Below are 23025 nucleotides of genomic sequence, written 5' to 3'. Positions count from 1 at the left end.
ATTGTACAGGTAGGTATAGCAAATAGAACATCTACCCCCCAAACTGTCCATGATGTAACATCTTCCTAAAAGGAAAAGATCATGGCAGCCCCTTCATGGTCACTGTTCACTGCCCGGGGTTTACACAGGAGTAGTCTCAAAAGTAAATATTTATTTACATCTGCATATAGTTGTAAGCATATATAAAACCAAATATATGTTTGTGAATTTGAGACAATATGGGTACTAAACACTGCAACATCACTTTATGGAGATACGGAAGCGCAGTCTATTGCAGGGTCTAGTCTAGCAGCTCATATACTGCTGGAAACGGGTATGCATGTACACTGCATCTTTCCTGGTAACTTTCCCACAAAATACACCTGTGCAAAATAGTGTATATTTGTATTTAAAGCAGTTCCCCAATAAACATTATCTTCCACCAGCCCAATCAGTTTACAGACTTATCCCTACCTCCCCTTACAATTCTAATAAGTGCTCCAAGCCTGCAGTTAAGTAAGTTAATAGGTATGCAGAGCAGTCTTTCTATACATCCTTTTTGCTGCTGTGTAATGTGATATGTGGATGGTGGGGAGACAGCGGTTGGAGTATCTTTTTCAAAAAAGATTTTAAACAATGTAAAATTAGCAGAAGATGCTGCAATGATCCTCTTCTGGGTAAGATGACAGATAATATGTGTAATCTTTAGGGCAGAAAATCCCAAACTCCGCCATTATAGTCCAGGCTTTAAGGATATCCATGCTTGAGCACAGGTGACTTAATTAGTACCTCAGTCAATTTGATTTAACCATCTGGGCTCAAGCATGGATATCCTTAAAACCTGGAATGTAATGGAGGAGTTTAGGAACCTCTGCTTTAAGGGAATAATGAAAGGTCAAAGGTTACATATTTCAGATGGGAGAAAAACAGGGACCACATCAAAACAAAACAGATTTTCTTTTAATCACAGTTTGTGAAATGAGAACAAGTTGTTACATGGTAAAGAAAAAAAATTGTTATATACAGAAAAACTAAACACAGTTTGGAGACTGAAGTGAAACTGGCAGTCATTGGAAATGCTCCATCTATGTGTATTTTATGGAGCACAGGAAACCAACAGGGATGGTTTGAATAAAAATGCTCTACACAAAGAAGCTTATGGATAGAGGAACTCCTCTTTTAACTGTGTGGTGGGGAAACAGCTGTTACTAGCAAATTCATATTGTGTTATTAAAACAGGACAGAATATAAATTTGACTAACATTCACTTTGGGATTCCAACAGTGGACTTCAAGCGTCCTCCAAAAGCAAGCAAAACAAGAACAAAGACACACAGCATTAGCAACATCTGCAAAATCCAGTCTGGAATTTGTGGCTGAATTTAACTGTCCCATCTACTCTTCTTCCGCTTTGGAGGATCTGGCACTGCAAAAGTTTCACTCTTTTCTTCTTTTCGACTTTCTCCATCATCCCGGGCAACTTCTCTGCGACTTTCTCCATCTCGTGAGCTCTCTTTGCGACTTTCTCCATCTCGTGAGCTTTCTCTCCGGTTTTCTCCTCCGTCACGGGAGCTTTCTCTACGTCCATCACCAAAGCTATCTCTCCGACTGTCTTCCCTGTCGCGAGAGCTCTCTCTCCTTCCTTCACTATCTCGGGAGCTCTCTCTCCGCCCATCACTATCTCTTCTTCCCTCTGCCCCATTACGGCTCTCCCCATGCCGGCCACCGCTGGAATGACGATGTCCCTCTCCATGGCGGTGTCCACCTCTGTCACCATGACGATGTCCTTCCCCGTGACGCCCTCTTCCTTCACTGTATTTATCTCGCCCTCCACTTCCTTCTTTGCCACCACTAGACCCTTCTTTAGCAGTTATCTGACTGGTTGCAGGGGAACTAGGATTACCCAATGGGGGATAAGCAGTGGGGATACTGCTGAGTGTTCCACTGCTGGTAAAGCCTGGCATGGACTTAGGAAGAGGAGGAGGAGAAGGAGTCAATTCTAATGGTGGTGGTGCTGCAGGCTGTGGTGTGGTACTGGGAACAGAGCTTAAGCTTCCTGCACTTGTCCATGCTCCAGAGTTGACTGTGGATGTTCCAGTTTTCTGTGTGTTCAGGCTGGCAGCAACAAAATGATTTTTGTATTGAGACTGTACAAAAATAAAATATTAGGAGTTAATATTCCACTGAAATATCACTAGCACCACTTCTCTATATAAATTTGCCACTGTGCACCTGAAATGCAGCCTTCATGGCTGACAATCTGTCTCCCATTGCTCCTCCTGTAGGTTTAAAGGCCTCATAGTTGCTCATCACGTTACCACCCACTGCACGCTCCTAGAAGATAAACACTTATCATTGTTGCACAAATATAGGCATAGTACTAACCAATTAATGCTAATATAGGTGTACAGCTGTGTGAAGTATGCTTGCACCAGGCAAACAAATCTGCATAAACGGAGTTCCAATATAATTATTTATTTATTAAAATATAATATAATATATTTATAGACAGCATCAGTTCAGTGCTCACCAGAGAAATAATTACACCTACTAGAAGCTGCCTCCATGCACCATACACGTCCACTTTGCTGGCAACACGAAATGTATTAGCACTTATAAAATCCTTAGAATTACTGTAGGGGGCATGCTGTATACAATTTGCCATTGTGTTTATTTAGGATATCATCAATTAACTCTGAAAACACATCTATAATCATTATTGCTTCTGTCCCAGATTACTGCACTATGACATCCCCATTACCACTTACAGAGGTCTCTGCTCCAAGTCCTGGACGTTCACGGTAGCCTAGGCCACCTCCGCCTATGTTCAACCTCTTGCCTTTCCCAGCTTTAAAGCGAGACTTACGAAACCAAGAATTCTATAAAAGGAAGGAGTAACATTAGCCATCCAAAACATTTATAATTATGCAACACTTACAAAGAATCTTCATGAAGTAATTAGCGTTAAAGGTGATGACCATTAAAAGTACTAAAAGCTGGTAAATGCTAACAAGAAAGCTTTTCATTTACAAGTATCAAGGAGAAAAAAAAAAAAGACACAAAGCTGTTAGTGATATTGCAAAGTTAAAATTAAATATACAACAGGTGCTTCTGACCTACACAGTGATAATGACAATCTCATAGTACCTGCATAGCCAGGTCCAGAAGCTCTTTTGACACATACTGGTTGGCACCTTCCAGATTCCTCACCAAGTCCCCAGCAAAATTACTGTCTTTAGGAGTTAAAAGAGTGTAGGCTACACCCTTCTCACCAGCTCTGCCTGTGCGACCGATACGGTGGGTGTGTGTGTCAATATCTCGTGCCACATCATAGTTGATCACGGTCTTGATAGATGGAATGTCCAAACCTCGGGCTGATGGGGGGGGGGGGGGGGGGGGAAAGAGAGTTTAATGATAAAGTCTTGATTGTATAAGGAGGTTAATGAAACAAAAATGCATAAAAGCAACACTTACCTAATGTACAGGACACATTTACAGCTAGTCTTAAAAGACCACTAAACCAGAAACAAAGCTTGGCTTACACAACTTTCACAGAAAAGCATGTAATAGTTCAGCTGCCTTGGTAGAAAGTGGAATATTTTATGTCGCATATAACCTTTGCTTTGTGTCTATGAGTGCAGCTACTGTTCTGCATTATCCACTCTTTCAGGCTGAAGGAAGAAAACAGCAGGTTGCAGTGTCCTCTAGTAGAACTGCTGAAAAGAAAGTCTCTGTGTAGGAAACTGCCTTCTGTCCACAATCCCAACTTTATCTGCAGATCAGATAAAATCTGGAAACCATTACAGGTTGGTGAATGTAGCTCTTTTTATAGAAGCCAACTTATATTTTAGCTTTAATCCAACTGTTCAAATTAAAAACATCCCGAGTGTGAAGCAGTACCTAGTGGGAAGGGGCACAATTATATATACTGCCCCTCTTATGACCCAAATTCCATCACTGGGGGTTCTGCGCTAACTCAGTGCATTTCTCACATCACAAAGTGAGCTCATCGCCGTCTACTCTGTAGGAAGAGTAGTGCTCCAGTACATCCACCACACCTCAAGGGAGCGGCCCTGCGCAGAGAAGTTGTCTGACTATATGGCAACTACCTATGGTGGTAATGATCGGTAAGAGAATGGGGGAGGCAGCAGAAAGAGGTGCTCACCAGCACCTCCTCCATTAGCTGGCTCAGTCTACTGTAGAAAAAGAAAGTGGTAAAATTAGAAATGCGGGAGCACAACTAAAAAACTGTCCTGCTGTTTAGGGGTTGCACCGTAATTAAACTTTTTAGAAAGTTTACGTTTTCTGTGAACTCCATCTGCTAAATGTGGCTCTTACCAGCTACATCTGTAGCAACCAGGATGGGGATAGTTTTCTTCTTAAAGTCAGTGATGACTTTATTCCTTTCACTCTGGTCCATGTCTCCGTGAAGAAGACCTAGTGGATGATCCTCCATGCGCAGGTTGTTGGCCAGTTCTTCAGCATTAGCCTTCTTTGTGACAAAAAGAACAACACTTCCCGCAGATGTGAATTCCACCAGCCTACGAACCAGCCAGGACCACTTATCCGGACCAGAGGGAAGTATCTCCACCACCTGAGTGATGTCCTCATTGGCCTGATTCATTAAGAAGAGAAAACAGTGAGTGAAGATAAAAACACTGTTTTATATTTAGTTTCTTTTTATCTCTATTTAAACGTGATCCAAGATTTAATAAGGAGGGTGAAGGGCAAGAGAAGAACGGAGAAGAAGAAACCCAACACAAAAATATTCAAGTTGAGACTTGTTCTATATATGAGGTTGTTTTGATTTTTATTAAAAAAAGTTAAATAAAACAACACTATGACAAAGCAGAAGCGTAAATGATGGAAGCAGGGAAAGAACTAATACACGAAGAGGAGGTTTATAAAAGAAGGTGCACAAGAAAAAGATGGCTAACACATTATTGGTATACTCAGTACATTTTCTTGCACAGTTTATAAAATTAAAGATTGGTTGTTATGGCTATAACACATTTCCAAATTTCTCCCTATTTATTAACACAGAAAATAGGACTAGCATTGTGTTTTCTTCAGGAAGCAGCAGTGCTCCAGTTCCTCACACTCACACTGATAATGACACATGAGAAGACAGAAGTGCTCACCTCTCCGATATCCCCCTGAACAACACGTATAGGATCAATCAGAATATCTCTGGCCAGCCTTTCTATCTTCTTACGGAAGGTGGCACTGAACAGGAGGGCTGCACAGTAAACACAATATGGGAGTTACAATGCGCAAGATAAACCAGGTAATCAAAGACCAAACTATCAAGAATGTTGGTGGTTCCCCTCAGTGTGACACTATTTTATTTGTCAAGGAAGCTGTGCAACATCATAGCATAAAGAGAGAAAACCAGCCTTATACACCACACTGAAAGCAAATGTACAAAAATAAAACTACAGCGCAGGTGAAGGTAAAAAGCAAAATTACAAAGGTTCAACAGACCATCATGTTGTGTCCTAAAGAAGTGAAGACTCCAAATGAGAGTAGTGCTTATAATCACAAAACCATATATTAACCATAAAATTAATAAATGAGCCTGATTCGGAGTAAATACAAAAGGAACTAGAAAAGGAGCAATTAGCACATTGGTAAAACCATGTTGCACTGCAGGTGGGGCAGATTTAAAATGGAGAAAGATTTAGAGCTGGAAACAGGTGTGTCATAGCATAATTCTACATTTCAGTGTAAAAATAAGAGGTGCCCAGTATTTGTTTGCTGCATGCAAAAATAGGAGTTTTGGTCAACTTACCGTTGAATCCTTTTCTCTTAAGCAGGCTGAGGAAGACTGGACCATGGGATTGTTGATTGGGGCGGGAGCTGGCACTTAATCTGTAGCTTTAAATCCTAAACTCCTCCCCCACTGCAATCCCACAATTCCAGTACTTGTTTAAGAGGGTCCAGAAAGGAGTAGCATGAACCCCGTGAAACTGTCAGAACAACCAAACAAACCAGTAGGGACAGTGGAAGTATTAGATAGTGGTGCCCCCCCCCCCCCCCCCCCCATTCCTGGCAAACCCCCTCTCCCCCCCCCTGGTTATTAAATCCAGTCTCTGCCCTGCTGCGCAGCCTTTTTTTCTCACCACCTCACACCCCCAGTCATTAAATCCAGTGCCTGTCAATCGGCACTGCATCAGCTTATACAAACCAAATAGTTGGTAGGACTCTAGTGCTATATACCTTGATCCTAGAAGAAAAGGTATACACAGAGAGAGATGAAATCTCCCCTCAGTAAACACTCCACTGCAGCTGAGCTTCTCCCACTAATTAGGAGAGAGGGGGATGGGCAGCTCAGCCCTCAAAGTAAATATGAAGTACAAATTAACCCTTACACACCTGGTATTTGTGGGTAAAAATTGGAGCAGTAGCAGTGATAGTTAAATAGTAGAATCCCCAGTCTGCGCCTGATGAGATACTCTCTTATGCCTATGCTTGCCAGTAACTGGTCTAATCGTCTGCCCATCTGCTGAGCAGTGGTAGACGGTTAACCATACTCTGCGCATGTCGGGCATATACAGTCAGGTGCATAAATATTGGGACATTGACAGAATTTTCATATTTTGGCCTCTATTCACCACAATGGCTTTGAAATGAAACAAACAAGATGTGCTTTAACTGCAGACCTTCAGATTTAATTTGGGGGCAATTACATCCAAATCAGGTGAACGGTGTAGGAATTGCAACGGTTTCTATATGTGCCTCCCACTTTTTAAGGGGCCAAAAGTAATGGGACAAACTAAACAATCCTAAATCTAACTTTCACTTTTTAATACTTTGTTGCAAATCCTTTGCAGGCAATTACAGCCTGAAGTCTGGAACGCATAGACATCACCAGACGCTGGGTTTCATCCCTGGTGATGCTCTGCCAGGCCTCTACTGCAAATGTCTTCAGTTCCTGCTTATTCTTGGGGCATTTTCCCTTCAGTTTTGTCTTCATCAAGTGAAATGCATGCTCAATCGGATTCAGGTCAGGGGATTGACTTGGCCATTGCATAACATTCCACTTTTTAGCCTTAAAAAAACTCTTTGGTTGCTTTTGCAGTATGCTTTGGGTCATTGTCCATCTGCACTGTGAAGCGCCGTCCAATGAGTTCTGAAGCATTTGACTGAATATGAGCATATAATATTGCCCGAAACACTTCAGAATTCATTCTGCTGCTTTTGTCAGCAGTCACATCATCAATAAATAATAAATAAAAGGGAACCAGTTCCATTGGCAGCCATACATGCCCATGCCATGACACTACCACCACCATGCTTCACTGATGAGGTGGTATGTTTTGGATCATGAGCAGTTCCTTTCCTTCTCCATACTCTTCTCTTCCCATCACTCTGGTACAAGTTGATTTTTGTCTCATCTGTCCATAGGATGTTGTTCCAGGACTGTAATGGCTTTTTTAGATGTTGTTTGGCAAACTCTAATCTGGTCTTCCTGTTTTTGTGGCTCACCAATGGTTTACATCTTGTGGTGAACCCTCTATATTCACTCTTGTGAAGTGTTCTCTTGATTGTTGACTTTGACACATATACATCTACCTCCTGGAGAGTGTTCTTGACTTGGCCAACTGTTGTGAAGGGGTTTTTCTTCACCAGGGAAATAATTCTTCTGTAATCCACCACAGTTGTTTTCCGTGGTCTTCCGGGTCTTTTGGTGTTGCTGAGATCTCCGATGCGTTCTTTCTTTTTAAGAATGTTCCAAACAGTTGATTTGGCCACACCTAATGTTTTTGCTATCTCTCTGATGGGTTTGTTTTGATTTTTCAGCTTCACTGATAGTGACAGCTCTTTGGATCTCATATTGAGAGTCGACAGCAACTGATTCCAAATGCAAATGTCACACCTAGAATCAACTCCAGACCTTTTACCTGCTTAAGTGATAATGAAATAATGAGGGAATAGCCCACACCGGTCCATGAAATAGCTGTTGAGTTGATAGTCCCATTACTTTTGGCCCCTTAAAAAGTGGGAGGCACATATAGAAACCGTTGTAATTCCTACACCGTTCACCTGATTTGGATGTAATTACCCTCAAATTAAATCTGAAAGTCTGCAGTTAAAGCACATCTTGTTTGTTTCATTTCAAAGCCATTGTGGTGGTGAATAGAGGCCAAAATATGAAAATTCTGTCAATGTCTCAATATTTATGCACCTGACTGTATAAGGTAAAAATGCAATGTGACAGTCTTCACAAGCAAATGTGAAAAGACAATGAAAGGCCCCACACACCTGTACAGAGGGATGAGGAGAAACAGTGATAGATATATCTGACAGTTTAGAAATAAAATACAGCAGCTAGCATTAAAGTCACATAGAATACATATATAAATTCAAATGCAAATGGGCTCTGAATCAACTGACCAAACCCCCGGGGGCTTGGTAGACTATAGAGCACTATATACCTGATCCAAGGGAGACTTATACAGGAAGACTGACCCAAACCTTCTGAGAACCAACAGCTTTCATCAGAGCACCACAGGTGGACTGTGAGCATCTCAACACACAGTGTTCAGAAACAACAACCAGAGGTGGAAACCAACATAGGAAGTTGCGTCTGGGTTGGGGGAGCACCCATCTCTCCAAAGCTGCGATTTTGATGGCCGGTTACGCTGGCCTCACAGGAGTAGATGCTTACCAGTGCGCTGCTAGTGAGTCTACTACCCATCCCCGGTGTCAGACGATAAGGCCCCGGCACTCTGACGAGCCCTTCACCCGCAGCAGCCGCCGGTGTGTCTCCTACACCGGAAGCCAGAACTGCAGCGTATGATTCTCCTCAAGCGAGGAATTGCCTTATCTTGCTTAGCTGAGACCCGACGAAATCCCAGAGACTCCTACCCTGTTCAGGAGCTGGCGTTTTGGCATCAGCGGAGTCAGTAGGCATCAGCCGAGTTAGTAGGAGTAGTAGTACATGCGTTCCTTTGGACGCTTAGTACTAACTCAACTCAGTAGTATATTCAAAAAATAAAAAAGCCTAGGACTGCCTAAGCAGTCCTGCTGATATAAGAGGTGTGTCTGGACACTTGCCGAGCACCAAACTAAAAAAAACTGAATGCCTGTGGCTGGGGTATATAGGGAGGAAGCCCTGTGCATGCTGGGAGCTTGAAAGCTCACCGCTAAGCGCCCCCCTCTGGCGCACTGACCAAGTTACAAGCAGCGCAGGGATAACTAATCAAAAAAGGAAAATAACATTTCAAAAAAATACAAAACACTAATTTACAGCAAAGAGCTGCGTAGCAGTCCCCTAAAAACGTGCCCTACTCCTCAGGCACTTAAAGAACACTGGAATTGTGGGATTGCAGTACGTGGATTTTAGGATTTAAAGCTACAGTTTCATTTAAGTCCCAGCTCCAGCCCCAATTAACAATCGCATGGTCCAATGTTCCCAAGCCTTGCTGCAAGAAAGACAGTATTTTCCCTGCATGCAAAAAAAATTAAATAAATGCATTTGCACTCCTAGCATTGCACATAGGCCCTCATTCAGAGCCACTCGTAAGCAGCAGCTCGTTCGCTCCGAGCGATGTTTGCCAAACTGCGCATGCGTACGGATCGTTATACGCATGCGCGAACAAGTCAGTGCGGCCGAAATTCATGTGCTTGCAAAATAGCGAATGCCTGCTAATTTGAGTGACAGGAAGAGGCGTATGTGGGTGGTAACAGGGGAAGTTGTTTGAAAACGGGGAGTGGAAATCAGAACGCAGGCGTGCTTAAAGGTCAAAACGGGCGTTTTATGGGTGTGCATATTTAAAACAGCAGCGTCATTGAGCACGTCACTGGGTTTTTTTTTAGCCAGAACTGCTCGCAAAATTGTGGTAGCAAAAACCAACCACAAGAATAGCGAGCAATTCATACCCTGTTCGATGTACTCGATTAATCTAATAAATAGCGGACATGACGTCGGATGCGAGCGGCCAGGGGGCGTAGTTTCCCAAAAAACGACCGCAAGTTTTGTTCGCTCGTTCAGACCTAGAAGCGTGAACAGACCGCAAACAGCGAACGGTTCATTTGAATAGGCACCCCTATTTTCTGGACAAGCGAGCGCAAATAGTGACCGGCTCTGAATCAGGGCCATAGTTTGTTCTAGATGCAAAATTCTTCTTATTTGCTTCCTTTTTTTTTAATTTGCTTCTAATGGAATCAGACCCTAAGTGTTTTCACAAGTGTGTACTCCTGATCAGAACCCTTATTTGTCGAACAACACTTACTTTGTCTGTCCGGCCTCACGTGGTTAGCAATGGAACGCACTTGGTATTCTGAAAAAAAGGCCAAATTGTAAAACAGTTCAGTTAGACTGATGATGATTTATACAAACAAATTTCATATAATACATGGGCAGATATCGAAACATATACACATATATATATATATACACACACACACATATACACACACATATATACACGATATACATTTAATTTGTTGAGAAAAGGCGGCACTCAAAAGTGAGGCTTTAGAATATTATATTCACAACTCTCTGCTGTGTGCTGTGATTGTGTTGTGTGCCAGAGCCTTTTTTCTTTTTTAAACAAAATGTTTTATTGGGGAAAACCTAAAGGAAATACAGGTAGCAGTACAGTATACAGAGTATATAATATAATAGTACAAAATCAGTAGCACAGCATACAACATGACAAAAACATAAACAAGGGCATTTTTGATTGGCGGTTAGGTTATGCCTTTCTTATAATCTCTAGCTATACACACACTTTTTAAAAATTATATCAATAAAAGAACAGAGAAAATAAAACAACCCATCCCCTACATCAGACCAATAAACTTACCAAAACCCATGTCAAACATACGATCGGCTTCATCAAAAACAAGGTATGTTACCCGCTGGAGGTTGGTGGCCTTTTTCTTCACATGGTCAATCAGACGTCCCTTTAGAAAAGGCAATACAGATACAAGTACACACTGAGTAATGGGGCATTATCCATGCACACCAGTTTGAACGCATTTGTCGTACTCTAAGTAACCTCTATGGCTTTACCTTGCATATATGGTGTAATATCTATGCACTACATGCTGTGCTGTTATCTCTATGTGAGCAGTCTCTATGTACCATATACGCACAAGGGACTGCCAAGGGTAATTTCTATAAACAAACTGATCTAATTACATACCCTGTTTGATAAATGTGCTGGGTGTTCAAATATTATTCTTGTTTGGCTTGGGCATAAAAATTGCCAGTTCAGGAAATACCTAACTATTTTGCACCCTTTACCCACCACAGGCAGCCCTTGGGACAGACGCAAACAGTACAAGGACTTTGGTTGAATTTTGACAGCAATTTGACTCACCGGGGTACACACTACAATCTCAGCTCCTTCCTGTAGAGCTTTTGCCTGCTCCCACATACTGCCCCCACCATATACAGCCACGGAGCGCAAGTTGTACGCCTTCCCAAACCGCTTACATTCATTATGAATCTGAAACAGAGACAAGGTAGTCATTACAGTTGAATGCTAACCTCCATACGGCCATGACAAATATGAAACGTCTACTAGCCTTATATCTGATAGAACACACAAAACTCATGCAATAATTGTGTTTTGGCGGTAAAGAAAAAAATAGCATGCTAACATCCTCATATCTTTACGCAAAATATAGGATTTTCCCATGCAAAAACAATTACTTTAACACGCAGTACCTGCTGGCACAACTCGCGTGTGGGACATACGATGACAGCAATGGGCCCATCCCCGGGCTGAAGCTCCTTCTGATCCATAATGTGAACCAGGATTGGCCAAATAAAAGCTGCAGTTTTACCGCTCCCAGTTTTAGCAATGCCGATCATGTCACGTCCATTGAGCGCCACTGGGACACCCTGTCAGAGAATAGCAAGCTGATAGTTACAAAGGGCTTAAAAAAAAAAATAATAATAATAATCTCTTTAATGCCAACAGGAGCATTGGCTTCACCTGACACTGGATGGGTGTGGGTTGTGTGTATTCTGACTTCCTAATCTGATGCATGAGCTGCTCATCAAAGCCAAAATGAGCAAAGCTGCTGGCTGGACGTGGTGGAGCTGCCCCAGAGACCTGCAATCAGAAGTCATGTTAACTCCACTGAAGATAATGGCATCACAAAGCTTTAATACATCAAGAATACTTTTGGGCACTGAAATAACTCTTACCCGTAGGTTCAGTTTGTGCCTCAACTCCACAATCTGTTGAGGAGTCAGAACAGTAATTTCCTCATGTTCCTCATAGAAATTCTTCTCAAAAGGTGGGTACTCTATCTGTAAAACCAAGAGCAGCATATATGGGTGAATGACTTTAGTGCAGAACCATCTACACAATCAGTGACTAGCACCTTGTTTTTACCTCTGTATGGTCTATAGGGGGTAGAGGATCGATGATGCGCTTTGTTGTTGGAGCAATGGGGTTACCATCACTGTCATATTCAAGATTATCTTCTTCCTCCTCAGGAAGGAGACCAGCCGTTGGGTTCTCAGCCATGTATCGGAAGTACGCTTCCTGTAGGGAAGAGAGAGATTGAGTGGACAAAACAATATATTACACAGATTAATCTTTTAACTGTTATCAGAGTGTGGCAAAGGGTATCATGGGTGGGAGAATAACGTAAATACGACTTCCGGTAATCTAACATGCATGTCTTTATATGAAGCATCTACCACATATGCATGAAACCATTTTAAGAGCTTTCCAAAGCCAACATACAGTACAATAGAAGCAACTACATTCTGCACAAAAATCATCTTTTTCAGAAAGAAAAGAAGCAAAATGTTTTGTCTAATAAAAGGCACAGGAGGGAGTAATCTTTCACATCCTCTTACGGAGGATTTTAGGAGACAAATTATTAAAGGTAGTTCAGGAGTTACTCATTCCCATAGGCACCTTCACCTGATGCAGCTACAAGACTAACAACCAAGAGTAGTTCAAGCATAAATGAAGCTGAATGAATAAAATGCCCAACCAACTGCACTGACAATAGTACGCTTAGCAGGGATTACAGTCACACTACTCCAGGATATTACAACAGGAGAATTATTGGTTACAGCCTGGGATATCTCCAGAACCAAGAGATAATTGTATTCCAAAAAAGTTGCATGTAATTGGTCTTCACATATGAAGAACATATCCCTACTTTAAAGGAATTTCATTTTCAGATATATGGAATCTATGAGCTCTATACCGCTTCATGGTATACTGTAATGTAGAGCTTCATAAATGGGAGAATGGTTTCATTTTAAGATGAGGCCTGCTTCTCTGATTTAAGATTGACATAATAGCAGAAGCAACATAGGGAAGGTGCAAAAAGGCTGGACTAATGTGAGAGAGTTAAAGAGAAGCTGTAACAAACCAGATAAATAAATAGATCTATAGATTTCAGTGGCTGGTGCCTATTCATTATAGGACCCAATTGCCCTACGTAAACTCTGTATCGAACTCGCTGCGAGTTGCGCTAGAAGATACCTATGTACCAGAGCAATTCAGTACTGCTCCAATGCTTGGACAGCTACTCTGCAGCATTGGTTCACATATGCAGTGTTCCCGCTAGACCGCAGGCAGGGCGTCACTTCGCACGCTCTAAAAAAGGGGATGTGGCCGACTCGGGAGAGGGTTCTTGGGACACCCCCCAATTTGTCACACTTGGGAGTGTGCCCAACACGTACAGGAGGTGCTGGGCTTCCCCTCTCCCTTCATGGAGAAAAGATGCCGTGTGCATGCGCACAGCATCATTCACCAGGGGGAGATCGGTCACTGCAACTTGGCCAATGGGTGGGGAAAGCATAGGGCAGGATGTTTTAGCGGGGCACCACTAAAAGAGCATGGTGCATTTTGCGTCTTTAAAAATCAGGCTGGGCGTGACGCTCCGCTAAAACAGGCTAGTGGGAACACCACATATGTACACAGTGAGTGACGAGAGAATGATGCTTCTAGTCACTCACGGTTTTTTCATTAGGAAGGAGTGGGTCTCGGTGGGCTAAAGTCATTTGAAGGTGTTTTTTTTAGTTCCTGCAGTCAAACTCCGAAAACTTTTAATTTTCATAGCTTGATGAATGGATAGCACAGATATCAGACACTAATGATGAATTGGTCAGTTACATAAAATATGCAGAAATTACTGGGACATTGACAGAATTTTCATATTTTGGCCTCTATTCACCACCACAATGGCTTTGAAATGAAACAAACAAGATGTGATTTAACTGCAGACTTTCAGATTTAATTTGGCGGTAATTACATCCAAATCAGGTGAACGGTGTAGGAATTACAACGGTTTCTATATGTGCCTCCCACTATTTAAGGGGCCAAAAGTAATGGGACTATCAACTCAAAAGCTATTTCATGGACAGCTGTGGACTATTCCCTCGTTATTTCATTATCAAATAAGCAGGTAAAAGGTCTGGAGTTGATTCTAGGTATAACATTTGCATTTGGAATCAGTTGCTGTCGACTCTCAATATGAGATCCAAAGAGCTGTCACTATCAGTGAAGCAAGCCATCATTAGGCTGAAAAATCAAAACAAACCCATCAGAGAGATAGCAAAAACATTAGGTGTGGCCAAATCAACTGTTTGGAATATTCTTAAAAATAAAGAACGCACCGGAGAGCTCAGCAAAAAAAAAAAGACCCAGAAGACCACGGAAAACAACTGTGGTGGATGACAGAAGAATTATTTCCCCGGTGAAGAAAAACCCCTTCACAACAGTTGGCCAAATCAAGAACACTCTCCAGGAGGTAGGTGCATATGTGTCAAAGTCAACAATCAAGAGAAGACTTCACAAGAGTGAATATAGAGGGTTCACCACAAGATGTAAACAATTGGTGAGCCACAAAAACAGGAAGATCAGATTAGAGTTTGACAAACAACATCTAAAAAAGCCATTACAGTTCTGGAACAACATCCTATGGACAGATGAGACAAAGATCAACTTCTACCAAAGTGTTTGGAAGAGAAGAGTATGGAGAAGGATCCAAAACATACCACCTCATCAGTGTAGCATGGTGGTGGTAGTGTCATGGCGTGGGCATGTATGGCTGCCAATGGAACTGGTTCCCTTGTATTTATTGATGATGTGACTGCTGACAAAAGCAGCAGAATGAATTCTGAAGTGTTTCAGGCAATATGATATGCTCATATTCAGTCAAATGCTTCAGAACTCATTGGACGGCGCTTCACAGTGCAGATGGACAATGACCCGTAGCATACTGCAAAAGCAACCAAAGAGTTTTTTAAGGCTAAAAAGTGGAATGTTATGCAATGGCCAAGTCAATCCCCTGACCTGAATCCGATTGAGCATGCATTTCACTTGATGAAGACAAAACTGAAGGGAAAATGCCCCAAGAACAAGCAGGAACTGAAGACATTTGCAGTAGAGGCCTGGCAGAGCATCACCAGGGATGAAACCTAGCGTCTGGTGATGTCTATGCGTTCCAGACTCCAGGCTGTAATTGCCTGCAAAGGATTTGCAACAAAGTATTAAAAAGTGAAAGTTAGATTTAGGATTGTTTAGTTTGTCCCATTACTTTTGGCCCCTTAAAAAGTGGGAGGCACATATAGAAACCGTTGTAATTCCTACACCGTTCACCTGATTTGGAAGTAATTACCCTCAAATTAAATCTGAAAGTCTGCAGTTAAAGCACATCTTGTTTGTTTCATTTCAAAGACATTGTGGTGGTGAATAGAGACCAAAATATGAAAATTCTGTCAATGTCCCAATATTTATGGACCTGACTGTATAATGCTTTAAATTGGTGAGAGGTACTAAACTCATTTTAACTTGTACAACTTGGTGTCTGCTCCAGAAAAAACACTGAAATGTGTATATACACAGATCAGGGAATGTGATATGTGAAGCTTGGTTATGCCACTGATGTGGAGCAAAAGCAGTCATTTTGTAGGCTGAGCCAATATTCACTATAATACTGCTCGTCAATATACTAGTAGCCTGTGATATCACGGAGGCCATTCATGACCATAATTCAGGAGGCACTAGTTCCCAGTGATTTTAGTTCTCCAGTCTGTCCTCAATGCTTCCGCTCGCTCATCTTTCTCTCCAAACGCTCTACATCTGCCTCCCCTCTCCTACAAGCCCTCCACTGGCTCCCCTTCCCCTTCAGATCCCAATTCAAGGTTCTCACACTCGCTTACAAAGCCCTCATCCATTCCTCTCCCATTAACATCTCTGACCTCATCTCCCTTCACTCTCCTGCTTGCCCTCTTTGTTCAACAAATGCACAACGCCTCACATGCCAACTGATAAATTCCTCCCACTCCCGCCTCCAATATCTTGCCAGTGCTGCTCCCCACCTTTGGAACTCTCTCCCTCTACTCATCAGACTCTCCAGCTCTCTACAACCCTTCAAACGGGCTCTCAAGACCCACTACTTCATCAAAGCCTTCCAGCTCTCATCCTAACTTGCTGCTATATATGCTCCTTCCTCCCCGTCTACCCCATCTGTTTGTCTGCCCCTGCCTTTTAGACTGTAAGCTCCTGCGAGCAGGGCCATCTACCCTCTTGTGCTTCTCATTCCTTTGTTTTCATCTACTTCTTACTCACCATTAGGACACCTAACACTTAGTTGCTTATGCTCTGTTGCTTATCTGGGTGTTATGGTCGCTAATGTAGCAATGTATATTATCCATGTCCTGCATTGTATCGTATTGTACTGTAAGTCACTAATTTGTTTATGTACTTTGTAAGGCGCTGTGGAACACTTGTGGTGCCATATAAACTATAATAATAATTTTATAGGCAGAGTTTGTGAATATTGGTTGTTAGATTACACAAAGGTTGTCTCTTTATAAACTTTAACAAAGCGGTAACGTCCATTTCTGCCCTTGCTGATGCTCAATGGACATGGGGCACTAGCAATATTTTCTCCCATCTATAGGTTCTGCACACATCCTGAGTGGATTCTCAAGTAATCTAGAGATATGGCCTTCAATGAATTTTAAATAATAATTACCTACAAATTATTAAACATTTTGCACCTAGTATTACATAATCTGACTGCCACTTCTCTTTGGCTACTATCCATAGTTGCCGGGAACAAGTTACACATTACAAACCAGGCAGTATAAAAGGCGTTCCCACCCTTCTACAGGTGTCAGACACTGATCGACAGTATCAAAACTATTCTAGTTAACAGGACTGTTACTTTAAATCAGCATGTGACACCAGCGAACTCCACTGAAACGGCCAAGCTTTCTGCATAAGGTAACCTTAGCAGCTAGAGAAAATATTAAGAGTTGCTACTGAGATCATATATTGGCTGTAACGTAATTCTCAAATTGAATAAATTTGGATGTATACTTTAAGTGTGACAGTCAAAATAAACGAGACCTTGAATAACATAAAAAGGTCAGAAGTCATTCAAGAGGCAGACAACCTGCAGCTCTCCATCTTTTGCAGAACTAAAAGATCCAATAGCCACTGTGCATAAAACAAAAGCAAAACTACAAACTTACCTGGTCATCTTCTTCCTCAATGTCGTCTCTGATACCCCTGCAAGAAAGAAGAGGAAAAACAAACTTCCCTGCACTCAGTCCAGATATCCATGACATAGGTGTTGTGTGCAGTAGCTATGTATACATTCATTTATGTACATATGGGGTATGCACGCACCAGGCATATGTCCTGAATGTTGTAAATGCACAGGCCAGCCTTTAGCAGGACTAGGCAAACTGTGGTTTCCCAGATTAAGTGCCTTTAGATGGGCACGCTGGAACATTTAGTTCCACAGTAGCTGGAGAGCCACAGGTTGCCTACTTTTAATGTAAAGCATGCTGTGTGTGTCACAAATGTGGTAGACACAAATTAGTTATTACACACCCGCACATATCTGTGTTGGGTATGGTGTCCAATTAAGAAGTTATAAATACGGCACCAAAGGGCTTGTTTAATAATACAGTACATTTAAAAACTGTTGTGCAACCTATGTTAACCTATCAGATAATTGCTTTAGACTACCGACACATGTCTGCTAGTAGCGGATATAATATAGGTTGCCATGGGTTACAGTACACTTTCACTTTGCACCATGTTATTAAAGAAGCCTAACCATGCAGCAACAGTACTGGTGTTATATATGTGATCTAATTTCTACAGCAGGTATATGATACCACGCCAGACTGCAAGTTACATGGGCGGGACACATCTAAAAAAAAAAAACAGTGCCACAAATGCTCGCATGGGGATTGAGCAGTAGGGGTAAATAGAACTAATTTGTGAACAACCACTACACATACTTGGCGTTCTTCTTCTCCTTGTCCTTTTCCTCCAATTTCCTCATGTCCTTGGCAGCCTGATCCTACATACGACAGAAAATAGTGTTCACACAAATCCCACGCACAGCTAATTTACATATTCACAGATCTAAACATTTTATCTTAAAGGTAGGCAACATGCTACTCTGAAACACTTTCTGATCAGTCACATACAAAGGCTGCAGGAGGATAAAGGTCAATCCTTAAGTTTATACCCCAGAATCATCATGTGCTTTGTCAGCACAATTACAATAATGTGCATCCCTGACACCTAAAACTAGTGAGTTGAAGTGCTCCAAATAAACAGACTTGCTTGGCCTTAAAAATGTGTCTTTGACAATTCCCCTGTAGAACACTGACAAACAGTGTGGTAGGTGGGTCTGTAAGAGGCCAGGAGAACATACAGATTACCACAAACATAATTGATTAAGATTGAGGAGGAACCAACAGAGGGTTCATAATGGCAAAAATATGAGTGGGAGCAAACAAAGATGTGTCACCTCCACTTCTGCCATAAAGGCCTCGAGCGGATCTTCTTCACTGTCAGAATCTGTCGTTTTAGAGCGAATCTGTTGCCTGGTTGGAGAATTCTCCGCTGGAATGTACGGCAGGTCCACATTACTGGAATCTTCTTCCTCATCGTCAAAATAACTGCAAGCGGGATCATAACAATAATCACCACACAAAATGACTAGACGGGATTTAAACTTTTACGTAAATGTGGTTAATTTACTATTCTTAAAGCTTAATTATAGCAGATCACTTAGCCCTGCAATATCTGTGCATGAGATCAGAGCGTAAAAATGTTACATATCAGGTTTTTTCTCCATTTTGAAAGAGACCAAACACCAAGTTACATTGATATGTAAGAGGCATAGATTTCTGCATTTGTATCCAATAAATGTGCAATACATACTGTTTTACCACAACTGCCTAGTCTCTGAAGATGAATGGTAGAGTGTTGTATATGATGGAGCATTAAATTATTCTGATATCAACACACACAGATAATAAAAAAACTTTTAGTAAGAACTATGAATTTAAAACCGCTTTCCAATGTCACCATGTTATCAGTCCCTCCCTCCCACAGTCTCCCCCATCTCCTTACGCATTCTCCTCATCGAAGTTGGCCCTCTTAGATCCAATCTTGTAGAAAGAGGGGAGCTGAGAGCTGTTTGCAGAGCCAAAGCCAGTAGGTGGTCCACGGAAAGCACTATGAGAAGACTGTGGGAGCTTCGGCTCCTCCTTTTTCCCTGTAGAAATGGCAAATCCCCCAAATCCAAATCCGCGTTTGCCGCTTGGACCCCCTTTATTCCAGTTCATAGCCATACTAAAAGACATGAATTGGGAGATAGTTGATGCAAAAAAAAAAAAAAAAAAGTCAAGTTGAAAAAGAAAAAGAAATAACAAATGAATGGGGTAAATGTAATATATGTCAACCTAATGAGCTAGAGTGCAAAAAAGATACCAGTTTTAATAGAAATAAACAAAATACTATTTCTCTTTAATGCAAGTACACCAATAACACCCCACTTTGCTACACTAACAAATTAAGAATGCAGTCTGCACCAGTTCAGTGATACTACAGTAGATCTATAGAACGGAAGAGAGCCCGGATATCAGGAACAGTCTATCATCTACTCTCATAGGGGGCGATACAATTGTTAGCACCGGCTGCTGTCACTGCTGGGCACTCAAATGAGCAATTCAACTGTTGTTCCGTTCAGGCGCTAACAGCCTCCGTCATTTCTGCTCGCCCCCTCCTGAGGAGGTGAGCAGAAATATACGAAAAGTTATGCACACTAACCAGGACTTTAGATAGGTTAGTCGTTTAACGTGACTAAACCCGGTCTAATTGGGTGTGATAATTAATAGGCACCCAAAAACAATTGAATTGCAAAATTGGGCGCAATTAATTATAGCTCCTTAAAAACAATTGAATCTACCCTATAGGGGCCATTGTAGAGTTAGCAGCAAATCAGCAGTAGCTGCACCTGCGTTGTGTACATACGCTTGGTGTCATACCCGTCGCTATAGGTGTGTACAGCCCTTCAAACGTAAATGGTGGGTCGTGTGCCACTCACCATTTGCCTGTACTTAAATCATGCCAGATCTGTCTGCAAAACACATGGCACAGAAGTGGAGGAAAGAGTAGTCCACAAAAATAGAACATCTATCAAGGGAGATAGTATGCACAACCGAGTATCCAGAGATCATCAGTACTGCCTCCCATTAATATGCGCATCTCTAACTATGTAGACCACATAAAGAAAAAATCTGCGCTAATCAGTATATCAAAAAGTGAAAATGGATCAATATATAAATTAGTAAGTATCCAATGCATGTATAAAATATCCCAATGGTTAATCATTCACTGTTCTCCCCAGGCTGTTTTTTGCGGGTGCACCACCTGGCAAGAAACAGCCTACCACCCGGCACTTTGGAAGCCTGCAAGTGTGGAGACAAGATCCTACAGACTTTGCAGCTTTTTCATAATCAGACGACTTGGCCCCTAATAAGAGGAGAAATAATATATAAAATGCTACTTCAAGTTTAAATCATTATAAGGTCAGGGTTTAAAACATTTTATTATTATTGCAAAAGCCCCCACCCGGCTACTTCTTGATGCCACCCGGCTGGAAAAATTATCTGGGGAGAACACTGCCATTGATTCTGTGGCCAGTTTTATATTTTGGTATTCTGACTCGTGCAGTTTCTTTGTTGTGTGGTCTATATTGTTGGAGGTTTGGCTTTTTCCCCGTTATTGCGTAACTGCTGCTGACAGATACCTACTTTATGTTATAAATTTATAAAACAGGACATCAAATGCTTTAATGTTTCTTCCCTCTATCTTTTACTATGTTCCTACTTACCAAATGAAATTGCCCTTTTTAAAGTACTGGAAACTATCTATTTTTATCAATGACGCAAAAGCTCAGTTGATTATTCATACATTAATAATAGTCATCAAACCTCTGAAAATGTACCTTTTATTCTGTCACCAACCCATTATATGATGCATGGTCATGAACAGGAAAATTACAGTGCATACACATGTAGCGATCTGCCAGTGATTCGATATCGCTGGCAGATCATACTGCACCCTCCCTGGTGTGTTGGATGATCTATATAGATCATCCAACACACCACCAACTTGCCAGCAACTGTAACTTGCTCGATATCAAGCAAGTTGACCGGCATGCACGGCCGATGAACGACATCGCTATAATCTATACGTGGCCGCGCATCGCTGGTAAATTGGTAGGGTCATTTTTAAAGAGCGATTTCAACAATAACAATATCGTTCAAAAAGCACTTTATAATCGGTACGTGTGCATGCACCATTAGTCTTATTGGTAGAGCAGGTTAAATTTACTGTTCATTAAAATTATACTTGAAACCATACACACACATTAGGAATTATTAAGTACCATAAAATTATATTAAAACCTGCCCTGCAAATGGAAAGTGAAGGCTGAGATTAAACATTTGTGGTCAAGACAGAAAATCCATAAAACATTGTCTATTGGAGGGAAGCTGAGGACACCACAGATACATCTCCTATACACATACCGGTACTTGTGTTATTTTTCTCATCATGTACCTTTAATAGTTTTGCCTCCATATTTTGACATTTGTCCCACATTATCTTAATCTTCCTTTTTTCCCCTACTTTCACCATTCCTATGACTTGCATTCCCTAACTAGTATATTATTCCATAATAGGAATTTATATCTATTTTATCTTTTTATTGACCTTTGGATTTTTTCTACACTTGCATCTTATGATAGTGAATTGTATAAGTTTGCACACTCTATTTATACTGGATTAAAGTACATTCATTGTATTTGAACCTTAATTACAAGTTTGATACGGGCATTTCCAGTTTAAACGAGAACACAAAAGTGCCCCCACTTTTCTGTTACTATGAGCACCAGCTCTGTGCTATGAATGACCCTTTTCATTCTCTCTCATCTTCCCATGTCCTATGTTTGCCCATGTAGACATACATACATATACATTCCCCCCCCCCACGTACTTTGCATCAGTCCCCTCCCCTTCTGCTTGTACATATACACCCCACTCCTTATGTATGTAAACAACCCTCCGCTCCGGTCTGATACTCGAAGCTCCCCTCCTCCTGCCTTTGCACCCACAGCCCCGTCCCCCGCCTGCCCCCGGATGTCACCTCTTCCTCCTCCGTTCTCCGCGCTGCAGACCAGCAGAGAGAGCAGCGCCTCCTGAACACGTCACTCAAGAACGCGAGTCGCGTTCTAATGACGTTACGACCGATGCCAGGTCTGCGCGACACTTGCACACAGTACGTGTCCTCTTCTGTCCCCATCACAGGAGTCATTTTGTCGTCGCCAACTTTCAATATCTTGTAAACCACAGGTAAAATGGAGGCTTGTAAAAGGCGCTTACACTGTACGTGTTACACTGTTGCGAACTGTCAGAAACTTGAAAGCCACTGGGGAAGATTAAGATTTACTAAGCCTTGCAGAGAGATACAGTACCAACCAATCAGTTCCTAGCTGTCACTTTACATTCTGTGTTTGAAAAGGAGCTGATCGGTTGGTACTTTATCTCTCTAGTACATGCTTAGTACATCTACTCCATTACGTGAGCCCCTGTGCAAATGCTCACCATGTAGAGTAATGGGCCTTTACAGATTCTTTCAAATATTGTTTTGCAGTCCCAGACTCGCAATTGAAGATACTTCAACCTACAGGTCATAGAAATGCGTTTTACTTTTTTACCCATGATAGAGG

The 23025-nt window shown here is 41.7% G+C and overlaps 1 protein-coding gene across 2 annotated transcripts; it reads right to left on the bottom strand.

The window, feature by feature from the left end:
- Positions 1-917: 917 nt before the first annotated feature.
- On the bottom strand, positions 918-22562 carry DDX42 (DEAD-box helicase 42). Of its 2 annotated transcripts, none has more exons than XM_088442190.1 (18): positions 22443-22562; positions 19361-19582; positions 18753-18903; positions 18235-18296; positions 17455-17491; positions 12338-12490; positions 12148-12252; positions 11933-12052; positions 11662-11838; positions 11312-11440; positions 10793-10892; positions 10217-10264; positions 5120-5217; positions 4317-4593; positions 3126-3352; positions 2747-2857; positions 2211-2312; positions 918-2125 (listed from the first exon to the last, which is right to left on the bottom strand). In XM_088442190.1, the coding sequence occupies exons 2-18, from the start codon at positions 19579-19581 to the stop codon at positions 1361-1363; spliced, it is 2883 nt and encodes a 960-aa protein (XP_088298316.1). In that variant the 5' UTR covers position 19582; positions 22443-22562; the 3' UTR covers positions 918-1360. The 2 variants fall into 2 exon arrangements, with proteins under 2 accessions (XP_088298316.1, XP_088298323.1); XM_088442197.1 differs by lacking the exon at positions 22443-22562 and adding an exon at positions 21857-22058.
- Positions 22563-23025: the final 463 nt, after the last annotated feature.

This window comes from Taudactylus pleione, unplaced genomic scaffold, assembly GCF_031769625.1.
Source record: "Taudactylus pleione unplaced genomic scaffold, aTauple2 ptg000018l, whole genome shotgun sequence".
Classification (NCBI taxonomy): domain Eukaryota; kingdom Metazoa; phylum Chordata; class Amphibia; order Anura; family Myobatrachidae; genus Taudactylus; species Taudactylus pleione.
This window is presented reverse-complemented; position numbering and strand designations above follow the sequence as displayed.

What these genes read in the sequence shown, in the direction of transcription:
- DDX42 (XM_088442190.1), bottom strand. Translation starts at nt 19,581, where the DNA reads ATGGCTATGAACTGGAATAAAGGGGGTCCAAGCGGCAAACGCGGATTT. An exon ending in GGCACAAACTGAACCTACGG is followed by an intron (nt 12,053 to 12,147) that starts GTAAGAGTTATT and finishes TTCTGATTGCAG; the next exon opens with GTCTCTGGGGCAGCTCCACC. An exon ending in TATGTTTGACATGGGTTTTG is followed by an intron (nt 10,265 to 10,792) that starts GTAAGTTTATTG and finishes CCTTTTTTTCAG; the next exon opens with AATACCAAGTGCGTTCCATT.